Source organism: Ochotona curzoniae, unplaced genomic scaffold (assembly GCF_017591425.1).
Source record: "Ochotona curzoniae isolate NIBS_2020 unplaced genomic scaffold, NIBS_Ocur_1.0 scaffold_3223, whole genome shotgun sequence".
NCBI classification, from domain to species: domain Eukaryota; kingdom Metazoa; phylum Chordata; class Mammalia; order Lagomorpha; family Ochotonidae; genus Ochotona; species Ochotona curzoniae.
In genome coordinates this window covers 5,501,777-5,517,169 of record NW_024467108.1, presented here as the reverse complement: position 1 = coordinate 5,517,169, position 15,393 = coordinate 5,501,777, and the positions used below count along the sequence as shown (strand labels likewise).

General features: G+C 49.3%; 1 protein-coding gene across 2 annotated transcripts in view; it reads right to left on the bottom strand.

Moving 5' to 3' along the window:
* Positions 1–4,790: 4,790 nt before the first annotated feature.
* UVRAG (UV radiation resistance associated) overlaps positions 4,791–15,393 on the bottom strand; it is a 292,819-nt gene continuing 282,216 nt past the window's right edge. For both annotated transcript variants that reach the window (XM_040963924.1, XM_040963925.1), the window contains exon 15: positions 4,791–6,705. In XM_040963924.1, coding sequence (XP_040819858.1) covers positions 5,991–6,705 — 715 coding nt within the window. In that variant the 3' untranslated portion in view covers positions 4,791–5,990. The remainder of the gene's footprint in view (positions 6,706–15,393) is intronic.

Here is a 15,393-nt window from a genome sequence, read left to right as displayed (position 1 = left end):
TTGGAGGTCACCAGGGAAATGATGGCTACACCCAGTCCACAGCCTGCCACAGTCCCTGCACCAGTCACTCCCCAGTGTTCCCAGTTCCCAGGGTGTCCTTCCTGTTTCTCTGCCTGCCTCCTTCCCAAGTGTGACCTGGGGCACAGCTCCTTGAGGCTTATTCCTACCCCCCTTTCCACTCCTCACTAACCTTGTGCATGCGCGGTGATTCCTCCCAAGCCCCTGCCTGCTCCTCTGGCTACAAGGTCATGCCCCTTCCTCCGTGACTACCCGTCTTATCTGCCAGTTCCATCTGTAATTTTGTATCCCCTGACATTTGCCTGGCACCTTTAGGGTAGGGAGAGGACTGTGCCTGCCTTGGGTACCTCTCACCCTGGAGCCTTGTCCAGTGCTTGACATATGGGAGCTGTGGGCAGATGTCCCCAGGTGGCCCTGATGTCCTGGCTGGTGGCTCACATGGTCTTAGGGAATCTACAGGACAATCCTTCCATCCCAGGCTCACACCTCTTCTCTGCCTCCGAGGGTCACAGGTGATTCCAGATGCCTACTTTGGCCTTGGTGGGCCTTGGCTGAGCTTCCAGAGACCCACATAGGCATGAGTCCAACCTCTAGGGGGTGCTAGACCACCTCCACACTCCCCCTGTCCCAAGGCCCACTGCCCCTGGGGATCAAGGTGGCCAGGTGGAGAAGTCCGAGTGACAGGTTGGTTTCGGAAAGCAAAGAGCCAGGCCTTGAGGTTAGGAAGTTCTGGGGGACATCACTTGTGCATAAGGTGGCTTGGGAGGTGCACACCCCATAATCAAGCGTGGCTGAGCCCTGCCCCAAAGAGCAAGTCATTTGCAGAACACACAAGTTCTGGGAGGAAGGGGCTGCTTTCTAGAAGTGAACTAAAAACAATTGTTTGCAAGTAAATTAACTTACAATTTTGTTTTTATTTATTTGAAAGGCAGAGAGAGAAGATACCATCAGTATTTGCAACACACAGGCTGGGCCAGGCTGAAGTTAGGGGCCCAAAACTTAATATAAGTCTCCTATGTTGGTGGCAGGGACCCAAGTACTTGAGCCATCACCCAAGGTGGGGAGTGCTGCCTCCCAGTGTGTACATTAGCAGGGAGCTGGAAACTTGGCACCCTGGTATTGACACTGGCATCCCTACAAGAACCTTTGAGCCCAGTGCTGCCTGCAGGCAAGCACTGGAGGTTAGAACAGGCATGTCCCTTACAGCATTAATGCTGATGTCTGGTCTCATGGTTGAATGCCTTATGGGAGTTCAAGTGCTGCTTCTAACTTCCTGCTAACAACCTGGGAAAGAGCAGGTGACGGTTCAGGAACGTGGGTGCCCAGCAGCCATATGGGAGACCCAGATGAGGGCCTGGCTTCTGGCTTTGCTCTGGCCTAGCTGTGGCTGTTATAAGCATATGGCGAGTGAACCAGTGGCTGGTAGATCTCTCTCCTCACGTTTCAAATAAGATTAAATAGATATATATATATAATATATTAAAAATATATATACATTTTAACCATTTGAAAGGATATGCTTCCTTAAAACTATGTGTTTCCCCATCAAACTAAAATGAATGCATTCTCTTTCTGATGGTCTAGCCTTAGGGTCAATAGCAAGTGTCCCTGAGTTGAATGTCTGGGCCTGGCTGTAGCTGTTTCTTCAGCTGCCTGTCATTCTCACTTTTATCCAGATTCCTTTTTCTGGACTCCTGGCCCTTGTTTCAAGTTGGAATTGTTTTCTAGACATGTATTTTAAAAGATTCATTTAAAATCCACAAGGCTGAGCTGTCTACCTATAAAATTGTAATTAGACGCGCTCAGGGGAGGAAGAAAAGTGAAAGAAAAAGAAAGCTCTTTACTCTGTGCAAAATCCCAACCACAGGCACCGAGTCTGCGTGCAGGGGACAACCAGAGCGGAGGGTGCCCTGGCAGGAGGCAGCCTTGGAGGCTTGGGGTGCCCAGGCAGTGCACTGCTTTCTGCTGGTTTCGAGCTCCCCATTCCCAATACCCAAGTCCAGGTCTGTCTGGGACATGCACTTTGTGTAACAAATACATCTCTGTGTTTCAGTGGCCCCTCCAAGGACTGATGAGTAGGATGCCCAGGAGACCTGGTGTGAACCACCCGTCCCACCGGGCATGTGCTTCATGGAGACCATCATATCCCTTCCTTAACACGTGCCCGGCTTCCCACACACTTTCCACACCCCGGGGTGGGCGGGCAAGGTGGGGGGAACCCATGCTTCCTGGACTGGGAGCTAGATCCAGCACCGGTGCAGGAAGCCTGACAATGACCAAGGGTCACGGCTAAGACATCCCCTGGTCAAGAAGGAGAGGACCTGAAGGGCCTCCCCTCCCCACACTGTGGTGCTGTAAGCCCCCAACAAACGCGAGCCGCAAGGGCACAATTCTTTGTGATTTGTCACAGATGTGGGGGTTCCTAGGAGTTCAGTGATCCACCCGAGGCCATGGCTTCAGAGTAGCAGAGCTGCAGAGGAGAGCGATGGCCACTGCAGATTCCTCACAGATGCCAGCTGTGCCCTGGCACACAGCAAGACCAGCTTTCCTCACTGGGAAGCTCTGACCACACTGGGGACCAAGTCCACGCCTCCGTCACCTCTGTCACAGGTGAGGACAACTCAAGTGTGTCGCCGGCCTTCAGCCTCCATCCAGATGGAACACAGCTACTCTCCTGAGCTCAAGCCCCCACATAGGCCACCGTGTTTGTCCAAACCTCTTGGCTGGGCACCGGGAGCCCTTCCCCACCAGCCTGCACTGGCTCTCTGCCCTCACCTTGCTTCACGTCTCTTCCACTGCTGTTTGCCACTCTCACACGAGGCGCTGGGCTGCCTCGGGCCTCTGCTCGCTGGGCTGTCTCCCTCCGGGACGTGAACTCTTTAAGTATCTTTCATCTGCTCAGCCTTCTGGCTGTTGAGTTAGAACAGCTGTCTCTGCATTCCAGGGCCCAGTGCTCCGCCTTTGTCCATCATAGCATTACCACCACATCGAATTCTAATTAATTGTGAAGACACTTTGGCCCCATTAGGGAAATGTGGTGGCGGTCAGGACTTAATGAATCTCCATGTGGTTAACTCTGCCCCGCCCAGGGTCTGAGCAGGAAGCGAGAGCACTGAGCTCGCCCAGGCCACGCTGAACGGCTGCCTGTTGCTGCAGAACCAGGTTTTCCATAGTTAACGCAGCTTCACGATGAAATTCAAAACAATGAGGGCAGCACTCAAACATGGCAGGAAAACAATGTACACTTTGAACTCTCCAAATAAATACTAATCAATTTTATTTTATAAATACAGATGCTGAATTTTCTTCCAGTTAACAACAGATCAGTTTCACATGCCACATGTATTATTGGTGGTGGTTTAAAAAATTATTTAAATAATCGGTGAGGTCAGGATAAATGGGCACCATTAGAATGGCTTAAAAAAAAAAAGAGCTGGATACAATCTTCCAAAACTAGTATTCTGAAGGGGAAACAAGTCTGTGCAATTTCTAAGGTGGTTAAGGGGGAAGTGGCAAGAGAAAACAATTGGATATTCACCTGATAACCCTTGCTGGATGTTACAAGTATCTGGGTGTTATGAAAACGGAAAGGGCTTGCTGTAGTTCAGAAGTAGGCAGCAAGGAGTTCTGCGACGTGCATCTTCCAAGCAAATTCTGTGAGATTTTTCTTAGTGATTTACGAGACGAATTAAATGAAGGTTAGTAGGGACAGCATGCATGCCATATTATGGACTTGTCCACTTAAAATGAATCCCGTAGCTTTGGAAGATGTTGACGGACTTTTCCTAGAGATAGACAAAATACTGTACCTTCTCCCCAGGTTGTGGTAGAAACTTTCCAGCAGCTCAGATGAAAATTCTGAGCCCCAAAGCTAAGTGGCATCCTGAGGCATCTGTCACTGGACAGTGTGGGCCAAAGCAGCTGGCCTGTTCTGAGGACTCATGCTCAAGGGCAGGGCAGGGCCCCCCAGGGGACAGTGAAAGCTGTAGAGGCTGGGCCCAGGGGCTCTCTGCACAGTGCGCCCTGACGGGCCATCCCCCACCCCCAGAGGGATGTGGAATCTGAGAGGAACATCAGAATTGCCAGGGTTTTCACTGGGGTTCTACATCCCAACAAGACCATAGCCATGCTGCATGTCCCTGGGCTGAGTGTGACACGGAGGTGAAACGGGTGCCCGTGTGTGGGGGCATCCCATGTCACCTGTGGGGGGCCTGCCTCCCATTCTGTAACACTAACACTGACCTTCCGCAGTGTGTCTTAAGTTGGCTAACACTTCATAGCACCATGCGCATCCAAGACACCCTCCCTACCCTGTGCAAGTCTGCAACTTAGGACAGTGCATGGGTAAGGGGTTCCACTCCAGGGTGGGAAGGACCCTGCCTCTTCTTGTGGACAAAGCTGGCCCTGGTCGGGTCAGGTGGAAGCATTCAGTTGCTGGAAGGCTGTGTAACCATCCTGTGAGATCTCTGTATGAAGAACTGGCAACAGGTGCTGTTTCATGGAATGAGTTCGTCGAAAACTAAAGCTGAGTCCAGGGATGCTTGGGAAAAAGGAACAAGACCATGAGGGGTCTGAATTAGGTGGTTTGGGGGACAAGCTCAGGTCCTGGAGGCAGTGCCCCTGTGAGCACCATATTGCTCTAGTGTGTAAACATGGATAAGGGCAAGAATGTGAACCTGCATGGGTTTCTGCTTGGGCTGGTCCTGCCAGGAAGTAACATAATGAGGTGTGTCAGGAGAATTTCAAAGCTGGAGAAAAAAAAAAAGCAAGTTAAGTGAAGTAATCAGTTTTTATTCTTCTATATAATACATGGATATATAGATAAATTTTCCTTAAGGAGTTTGCAACCCTGAGGCAATGTCCTTGGGTACATAATGTGTAAAGCAACAGCAAATGAATTCTGAATGCAGGAATGACAAACTGGAATTCAAAAACATAATTTAATATTTCTGAAATTGCACACATAACCAATAACATTCTATGCCTCATCTAGTCTCTAATCCCACTAGTCCGACTGCCGTCTCTACTTAGGTTTCAGCAGATATGAGTTCAATGTCTTCCTTCAGATTGAAATTTCATAAATTAGCATGGGATTCACACACAGGGATTTTTTTTTGTCTGCCGAGTGCACGGCCAGAAAGCATGCCTGGTTCTTGCACGCAGCATCTGCCCGCTTGAACACTTTGGCCCCTGGGGGACTGGCTGCCCTCTGAGTATAGTGGTCCCAGGGTCTTGGAGAACCGCCTGGGCTCCACAGGAGGCACACTCTCTAAGCTGAGGGGTACACTGGGGTGGGGCGGAGGAAGTAGGAGGTCAGGGTTGACTGGGTAAGATGGACTATCCCAGCAATGGAGTTAAAGAGCCAGTGAATGTGACATTCTCGGTTCTCAGGCTGTACGGCCCATCCATTGTGGAGGTGGGGGCAACAGAGGGGTCTATAGGTGGGCTACAGTTGTGCCTGGGGGCAGGGGATGAGGGTCTGGGGTACAAGGAGACCTCTATTATAGTTCTTGCCCAATCTCCTGATGGACAGCCACAGCCCTTTCAGGAAATGGCAGAAAGCTATTGCTGAATACTCTGTGGCTCCACAGTTTCACGAACTATGGTAGAGGGCAGATGCTTGCGAGAAACTAAAGGTGAGTTCATTATATTATGTATATATTATCATCTTCCCTCTGGGGATAACATACAAGTGTAAATAAAGCACAGCTGTGTGCCAGGTGACTCGAGCTACAAGCTCTCTTCGCAACTAGAGGGTGACTTTCGCCTTGGAACAAGCATCGGGCCTGACATGCCAATCATGACAGTGAACGCAGACCTTGGCCCTGACCTGCCCGTCGACTGTCCAGCCTGGGTCTCTGAGGATCTCCTCTGGCTCTGTGTATTGTGTGCCATCATTCTTACAAAGGGTGAGTGCAGCTTCCCCCTGTGTGTCAGGGGCGGTGGCCCCAGTGAGGGCGTGTTTGTTCGCCTCACTTGTCAGAACTCCTGCGTGGCCGGCGGAAGCTCGAGACATTTTCATTCAGTGCATAGATTCGCCGGGAGAACTCTTCAAACTCCCCCAGGACTTGGTCATCACACTCCACGGCCACCGCACTGTCCACTGGGATGCAGTGGAAGGCTTCCAGCTGGTGGCCCGATGTGAAGCCAGTGGCTTCCAGCCCGATGATCTCCTCTGCCTGCTCCACAGTGCAGCACAGCTCAGCCTCTGAGGCCGAGGCTGGGGGGAACACACCCGGGAGCTGGGCAGCCATGGCCGGGCCTGCCTGCTCGCCGGATAGCACCGTTCCATTCACCGTGGCCAAGTGCCCGGCGAGGCCTTCTCCTTGCTCCTGGCTGGTGTGCAGGCTCAAGGACTCTCTGTTCAAGCTGTCCTCCAGATCCACTCCTTTTTTCTTGCTTTCTTTGGACAAGTCCAAGGAGGTGTCCAAGGAGGAGGACAGCGCCGCCGCTGCCTTTCTCTCTGACTCCGCCCCGGGCGGCGTGGCCGCGGCAGGCTGGGCCAGGGCCGTGTTGTAGCTGGGGGGTGGGGTTTTGTACTGCAGTCTCTCGTTCTCTGAGCTGGCCCGCTTGCGGCGTCCTGGGTCTGGGGAAGGGAAGGCCCCGGAAAAGCCGCCATCCGCACCTCGGAAGGCGGAGCTCTGTCTCTTGGGAACAGGGATGGCACTGGAGGTGTGATGCCTGTCGCTAGGAGACAAACAGAAAGGAGAGTTACGCCTTCTTGCAAGGCTCGCCTGGGAAACTCCTGGAGCCACAGACAGGATATGCACGTGTGGAGGGCAGGAAAAGTAGACAGCAGTTGTTAGTATTTATTTCAGTGTCTGGAGCTGAGACACGGCATGAGGCAGGCTGGGCCCACCCCATCCATACTCAGAGATGGGTGAGTGGGGTCGCACAGGGGAAGAGGAACTGGCTGGAGTCCTTGTAGAAAGGAACTCACTAAGACATGCAATCAACTCCTCATTTCAAGGGACACTCCTGATTATCAGTGGCTGTCTTACTAATTAATCCCGATTTTATCTTCACAAAGCAGTCCTCATTCTGTGGCCAGGTTCAGCGACATACCTGCAAGGACTCAGTGAGGCAATGACAAAGCTAGACCCGCTCCTGTGACCCACCACTTCTTGGCCGCAACCTTTCTCAGGCCAGGTGCTGATCACCCTGCCTTAGAGGGAGGTTGGGGTGAAGCGGGACTTTCATTTATTTTTAAATGAACAATGAATGTGGGACATGACACTTCATTTTCAGTGACACCCTGATTTTTTTTAAAAAATATTCTTCCGGGCCCGGCGCGGTGGCGCAAGTGGTTAAAGGTCCTCGCCTTGCACACCCGGGATCCCATATGGGCGCCGGTTCTAATCCCAGCAGCCCTGCTTCCCTTCCAGCTCCCTGCCTGTGGCCCGGGAAAGCAGTCGAGGACGGCCCAAAGCTTTGGGAACCTGCACCCACGTGGGAGACCCGGAAGAGGCTCCTGGCTTCGGATCGGCATAGCACCGGCCGTTGTGCTCACTTGGGGAGTGAATCATCGGACGGAAGATCTTCCTCTCTGTATATCCGCCTTTCCAATAAAAATAAATCTTTAAAAAAAAAAAGAAGGCTACAAAGGAAAAAAATATATATATAAAGAATGGTAAGAAAACGAGCTCTTATGGATAGACAACAAAGAAGTGACACAACTAAGGCTTGTCCTATTATTCCCTTTTGTTCTTTGCCTTCTATGTTTAGCTACATGAGATGAAACTTTCCAAAAACATTTGTTGAAGAGTTTTTTACAATTTGAAAAAGTTATTTTCTTGATGACTTCTGGACCATGGATACAACCATGCCATCATTCAGTGATGACACAGTCAGACAGGTCCTCATAGTGGCCTGAGGCCCAGGACTGGGTCTTGGAGTGAAGTCAGCATGGGACGTGCCCCATGTCGGCTCCTGCTGTCCGACCTGCCTGCAGCAGCCCTTCTGCTCCTGTGTAACTATCCTGCTGCTGGTCTGGACTACTGGTGGGGCCTGCATAGAGCAGGTGTCCTGGGGACCGTGGGTGAAGCAGGGGCCGACACAGTCTGAATGCCAGGTCTGAGGCTCCTTCCCTGGCCTTTTTTTCCCTATAAACCTTACAACACTGGCTTTGGCTGCTCAGAATATATTTTCTTATCACTTCCAGGATCTTCACTATATTGCAGATTTTCAAGATAGCTGAGTTCCAAACAGGTGAAGTATTCTTTTTTTTTTTAGATTTATTTTTATTATTTTTTCATTGGAAAGGCGGATATACAGAGAGGAGAGACAGAGAGGAAGATCTTCCGTCCGATGATTCACTCCCCAAGTGAGCGCAATGGGCCGATACTATGCCGATCCAAAGCCAGGAGCCTCTTCTGGGTCTCCCACGCGGGTGCAGGTTCCCAAAGCTTTGGGCTGTCCTCGACTGCTTTCCCAGGCCACAGGCAGGGAGCTGGAAGGGAAGCAGGGCTGCCGGGATTAGAACCGGTGCCCATATGGAATCCCGGGCGTGCAAGGCGAGGACCTTTAACCACTTGCGCCACCGCGCCGGGCCCAGGTGAAGTATTCTTAAATAACTGCATTGACCTCTATGTGTATACATAGAGACATACATGATTTGATAATTATAATTATTAAAAAGATAGAAATAAAAAAACATAAACATAAAAATCACTCACAAGACTATTGTCCATTAAATAACTACTGCAAGTTTTGATTTTATATGTGTTCAGTTAAAAAAAACTTTAAGGCTGTATTTGTGGCAGACACACATAATTTTGCAGCCTGTGGTACAAGTTTTTATTTTTATTTATTTATTTTTTTTAAAGATTTATTTTTATTATTTTTTTTATCGGAAAGGCGGATATACAGAGAGGAGAGACAGAGAGGAAGATCTTCCGTCCGATGATTCACTCCCCAAGTGAGCGCAACGGCCGATGCTATGCCAATCCGAAGCCAGGAGCCTCTTCCGGGTCTCCCACATGGGTGCAGGGTCCCAAAGCTTTGGGCCGTCCTCGACTGCTTTCCCGGGCCACAGGCAGGGAGCTGGAAGGGAAGCGGGGCTGCCGGGATAGAACCGGCACCCATATGGGATCCCGGGCGTGCAAGGCAAGGACCTTAACCACTTGCGCCACCGCGCCGGGCCCGAGTTTTTAAAACCTGTTGCTAAACATAATTCCAAAAGGCTGCTCCCTTGAATGGAATATCATGATTTACTTAATTATTCCCTTGTTTCACTATAAAAGCAAACTGCTGTGAGCAAGTCTATATAAAAACACAGTCATGCATTTTTAATAAAACATCTTTGGTTTTCATTTGTCATAGAAGGTTTCGATATTTCAGTACAGGCTGATAAAAAAGGACAATTCACCTTGAGCATTTCTAAAATGGCAAACAACAGATCAGAAAGGAAGGGTGTTGGGGGCTTCCAAGCCCTTTCTGTCTGACTTGCTGTGGCCCCACGGTGATGTTTCTAGATGGAGTAGAAGTGGAACTCAGAGGTATTCATTCTTTTTAAAGGCTTTTTGACAGGTTACCGAATGAAATTAGTGCTTAGATAAGTAGTGAGGCAAACTTATTGTTTCTACTCTTTACCATCAACCACAAATTGTGGGTGTTTAGGGAAAGGGTGGGTGCACCTCTGCTCTTGCCCAGGCACCCACTGTGCTCAGGGCATTCGTTCTGGGGGTTCACAGCTTGTGGTTTAAGCAGTCAGACATTCCAGTCGGCCACTGCACACTCTCCACCCCACCTCTTCCTGCCGAGCCATTTTCCTTTGTGGGTGTCTCTTTCAGCTTGGCTTAGGTACAATCTGGAAACATGATCTCCAGGGTTGAACGCTACGATTAAAATGAATCGATGAAAAAAAAAAAACACAACAACCCATAATTGCAAATTTACTAGGCCATAGTTTAGTGAAACAGGGTATAAACTGTGGACCAACTGAACCACATCAGGGCTGTAAATTACTTAATAATAAGCCTTGTGCTGGGAGTACAACAGGATTTCCTAGGGTCACAATTAATTGTAAGAGGAGGGGAAGCCAAGTGGCTCGGCGTTTAGAGGTCAAGGGGGGGGACTGTCTGGTTTACATTTGGCTCTGGCTCGCGTTTCCTGGGCGTTCTCTGCATTAAGTGATTAATTCCTTTCTCATTCTGGGAGTCCTTATTTATTGCAGCCAGTTACCTTTTCTTATCTCTTGGCTCTCTCTGGAGATAGGGGCCTAGGGAAGGATCATTACAGACCTGCCACAGTGATTCCCTCTAGCTGGAGTTATAGCCTGAGGTTGAGTTCACCATTTATTGTGGGACGTCTCCTCCTTTGTAAGACAAGATCATGAGGGGGCAGTGCAATGGCTCAACTGGCTAATCCTCCACCTCTAAGTACCAGCATCCCATATGGACTCTGGTTCATGTCCCGGCTGCTGCACATCCCATTTAGCTTTCTGTTTATGGCCTGGGAAAGCTGAAGATGATGGCCCAAAGCCTTGGGACCTGGAAGAGGCTCCTGGGCTCCTGGCTTTTGATGGGCTCAGCTTTGGCCGTTAGAGCCATCTGGGGAGTGAACCAGGGGATGGAAGATGTTTGTCTCTGTAAATCTGCCTTTCCAATAAAAATAAACATTTTTTAAGAGACATGAAATGATGGGAAGGAGAAAATAAAACAAGGCCGCTGTCATCCTTGGCGCAGGGCCTGGCGTGGACACTGAGGGCAGTAGTGACCATAACGGGTCACTGCTACCATGATCAGCTTCTCCATCTGCTCAGTCTCAAAGTATTGTCTTCATCTCACCAAGGAGCACCTGGGGCTCGCCTTGAAAAGGAACAGAGTAAGAGGTGGCAAAGCTGGACATCTCGGTCTTCTGCTTTCTCTCCTATTTGCTCTCATCCAATCCTCTGCTTAGAGCAGGAACAAACAACTCTCCACCCACCTGCCTCTCGGCTTCTGACATCATCTAGCCAGCCACAAGAAGCACAAACAAAACGAAGGCAACTGGAAAAGAGTTCTGGAGCAAAAGTACCAAATCTGTCAACAGCTTCACTCTGCCCGATGTGAAGCAACATTGCCGTGGTTTCCTTTGTTTCCTTGGGGCACAGGGATGGGGCGGAGGTGAGGGGTGGGAGCTCTGAATAAAATACAAATGCTCAAAACACCATTGTTTGCCAACTGCTGTGCGACTGTCAGAGAACTTTCTGGAATCCTTGGCGGTACATCCCAGTTGTCTCCAAACTTAACAGTTCACTGTTTATCTATGTGAATTTAGCTTCAGGGAGAGAAGATTTTTTTAAGTGGGAGAATATTTCAATTTCCTAACCCACATAAAAGAGAGCTTGTCCAGCTTGCTAATGTCACCCCTCCCGCCCCTGGGAAATGGTAGAATCCAATTGGCTGTCCTTGTCCGTGCTGGACCTACTACTTCCCTCTACTCTTCCCCTCTCTCTCTGGGTTTTACTATCTGAAGCCACAGCCTCCCAGTAGAGAAGAGAGCCTGAGAGAAAACACCGATTCAAAATGGGATTTCCACACCTATACGCTCAAATGCAATATTCCAGAGTTCCAAGCTACGTGTCCCCCCTCACTAAAAACATGTTCAATGACCCAACAGTGCAGTTCAATAAGTTGTCAGCGGAGTGAGTAGATATTCCATGAATTATTAATAATAAAAGGATCAGCTAACATTTGCCTTTTTAATTAAAAAAACAAAGCTTGAGGTATCATAATGACTGATCATTTATTTGAAAGGCAGAAAAAGAAACAAAGAGTGAGTGAGTCAGTTAGCAAACAAGCAAAAGCCAGGCTGGGCCAGGCTAAAGCTAGGGGTTCTGGAACTCCATTTGGGTCTCCCACATGGCAGTGACCCAAGTCTTTCGGCTATCACCTATTGTCTCCTACGGTATAAATTAGCAGGAAGCTGGATAGGAAGCAAAGGTGGGACTTGAACTCTGGGCACTCCGATATGGGACACAGGTGTCAGAAGTGGTGGCTAACCCTTCCACCACAATGCCTGCTGGGTAAGTAACATTTATGAAAGGTATGGGCTAAGCATTCTATTAGGGGCTTCTCCCAAGGTCTCATTCGATCCACGTAACATCTATGTAAATTATTATTAACATCCCCCAGTCTTTACAGATGCAGAAGCTAAGGCACAGCAGTTAGATAATAGTTAGATAATGTGACCCAAGTCACAAAACCACTCAACAGAAAGTTGGAATCTACTTTGAATCTTTCTGCCTTAATTAACTATGTAAAGATTGTCAAAAATAAAGAAAAAAAAAGAAAGAAAAGAAACACCAAGCAAAAGACATTTGTCAAAATAATTAAAAAAAAAAAAAAAAAAAAAGCAAGCAAGCAAGCAAGCAAGCTGGGATTCAGCCAGGCCAGCCCGATCCAATGAATGCTCCTTTCCTTTATCTCCTAATCCCTGGGGTCTTCCCATTTTTCCTATTGCCTTATCAAACGCCTACACTTGATCTCTTATTGCGTTCCAGGTGGGGTGGGGGTAGGGGTGGGGATGAGGGTGGCAGGGGTGGGTGGGGATGAGGGTGGCAGGGGTGGGTGGGGATGAGGGTGGCAGGGGTGGGTGGGGATCCAGCAGAGTAACTTTTAGGCAAAGAGAATTGATATCTTCCTCCTTTTCCTGCCCACATTCAACTTGCTGGGACTTCTTAACACTGCTAAGCGAAGTATCAATTATGAACAGAAATAAATTCTGCCACGAAATGATGGAAATGTAGACCCAGGAGAAAACAGAATAAAGAAAAAAAAAAAAAAGGAAAGATTTGACCACATGTAGAGAGTTCTTGAAGCTGGGGGTGTGTTTTCCAGTGATGGACAGCACCCGCCCCCGCTTCTCCTTCAGATGGACTGTGCTGTCCAGCGCAGGGCTCACGCTCTAGAGCCCTGGGGAAGAGTTCAACTCACAGCCTTGGCTCTGGGTCTTGCATCCATCTAGAATGTTTCCTGGGCGGCGCATGACTCTCTCACAGCTGGGCAATGCACTACATTCTCATCTCCTGGACCCTGGCCAAAAGCTACGGCTACAACTCAATGGAATAAGAATACTTAAAAAAGGCGAGGGGGAAAAAAAAAACCCCTCTTGAACAACATTTGATCTTCTTCTTTTCTCTCTCCCCTTGCAGCAAGCTATGATCTCATGGCCAGGAGAACGCTGCACGGAGGTGTTTAAGTTGGTTTACAGCCACTAGAAATGTTTGAAGCTCTAGGTCCCACTTGAGCGCCAATATCATGTCAACTGCGCTAAAAAGCCATAATAGTTTCTCACCTTCTTAAAGATTACTGCTTAAATAATGCAGAGCAGTGACAGGGCTATGCAGAGCGCCAAAAACAGGTTGCCAAGGCGAAGCTGAGGTGGAATTACGTCTTTTGGCAGCTGAGCAATTATGACATAAAGTTAGTTTTTGCACCACAACAACCTCCATAAATCAGGCTACTATCCTTGCTCAGAACCCAGCGGAGGCTGGGACAGATTCTTCTCCATCCCCACGCTGGGAACCAGCAGAAGCCAGAGCTCCTTTGAGGAAAGCCAACTACAGCAGCTAGATCTTATCTCCCAGGAGTGCAGCGAGCTGCGGGTTAAGAGTTTTAAGGATGCCAGTCTGCTGGCCACAGGCAAGCCAGCCCAAGGCCTCTCACTCTTACCAGATAAGTCTAAGTGCTTAATCTCTGTATTGGATGTTCCCAAAACACACAGCAAAACAAAAATAGATATAAGCCTGGTCCGAGGCACACGCTCCAATCTGTGTCAGGGGTCACTTGTCGTCCCTGTGGTGCTTAGCAGGGAAGGGTCCTGCCAAAGGCTGACTAAAGAAAAACAGAGCATAAAAAGGTGTAACGGAACAAGGGAGTCTTCAGGTTTTATGGAAGCTGAGTCGTGATGGAAAGATGGCTCTGTGTGAAAGTTCCACCGGCAAACAACACGAGCAAGCTGAGAAAATCCAGTGCCCCAGGCTGGGTGATGATGGGAGGGTTCGCCAGGCCTCCGGGGCCCGTGCAGGGTAGCAGGCAATGGGAGAGGGAGAGGGCGTGCTTTAGCTTGAAGCCCACCTGGAGGCCAGCTCACTCTCAGGGCACAGCTCTCCGGGAGAAGGCAGTGCCAAGTAACTGGGGAGACAAACGGGGGTCCTGGGAGGGGGTCAAGTCAGCCACTTCCCTCATCAGCCCTCATGCTAGGAAGCCACCACATAGATGCATGTAATCCTAGCTGACATTATGAGACTGTAAAATGGCCTGTAGAAACAGAGACAGCCATCTTGATGTCATTTATACAGAGTGTGACTAACAGCTTACAAGAAAACCTGTAAAGAAAGGGCAGAAAAGCCGGGAAGGATACCTGGGGAGCTCCAGGGTGGTGCTGGAGACCTGGGTTTAATGAAATGTTTTGGTGACAACTAAAAAATAAAACCAGGGGTCTGGGCCCAGTGTGGTAGCCTAGCAGCTAAAGTCCTCACCTTGTCCATGCTGGGATCCCATATGGGTGCTGGTTTCTAATCCCGGCAACCCCACTTCCCATCCAGCTCCCTGCTTGTGGCCTAGCAAAGAAATTGAGGACGGCCCAAAGCCTTGGGACCTGCACCCACATGGGAGATACAGAAGAGGCTCCTGGCTCCCAGCTTTGGATCGGCTCAGCTCTGACTGTTGCAGCCACTTGGTGAATAAATCATCAGATGGAAGATCTTCCTCTCTGTCTTTCCTCCTCTCTGTATATCTGACTTTCCAACAAAAATTTTAAAAATCTTAAAAACAATAACAGGGGTCCACATGGTAGTACAGTATGCTAAATTGCCACTTAGGACATTTGCATTCCATGTCAGAGCACTAGATTGAATCCCGACTCCTTCGCTTCTGATCTAGCTCCCTGTTAATGTTCCTGGGAAAGCAGCCAGGGGATGGCTCAAGTGTCAGGGCCCCTGTACCCACAGGAGACCTGGATGGAGTTTCTGGCTTCTGGCTCTTGGATTTGGTCTGGTCCAGCCATTTGGGGAGTTGTGGCCATTGGGGGAGTGAACCAGCACACAGAAGATTCTCTCTCTGCCTTCTGAATGAATGAATAGATAAACACGCCTCTAAAACAAGAAAAAATACCCTCTTAACCTTTGCCAGTGAAACCTGGGGACCAGCAGTCTCCCAGAGCCCAGCCCCAGGAGGAATTTGACCAGCAAATACAAACCCTGGCCAGAGAATGTGTTCAGAAGTCAAAGGCGGACTTGAAGGGAGCAAAAGGAAGCGCAAGACTGCCGAGAGCAGTGACAGATCCTGGGAAAGCTGAGCTTCCAAGCGACCTTTAATCAACTCTGACAGGAACTGAATCATGAGGCTTTACTTGATATTTTAAAAGAAGAATGGACAGCTGCACCACTGT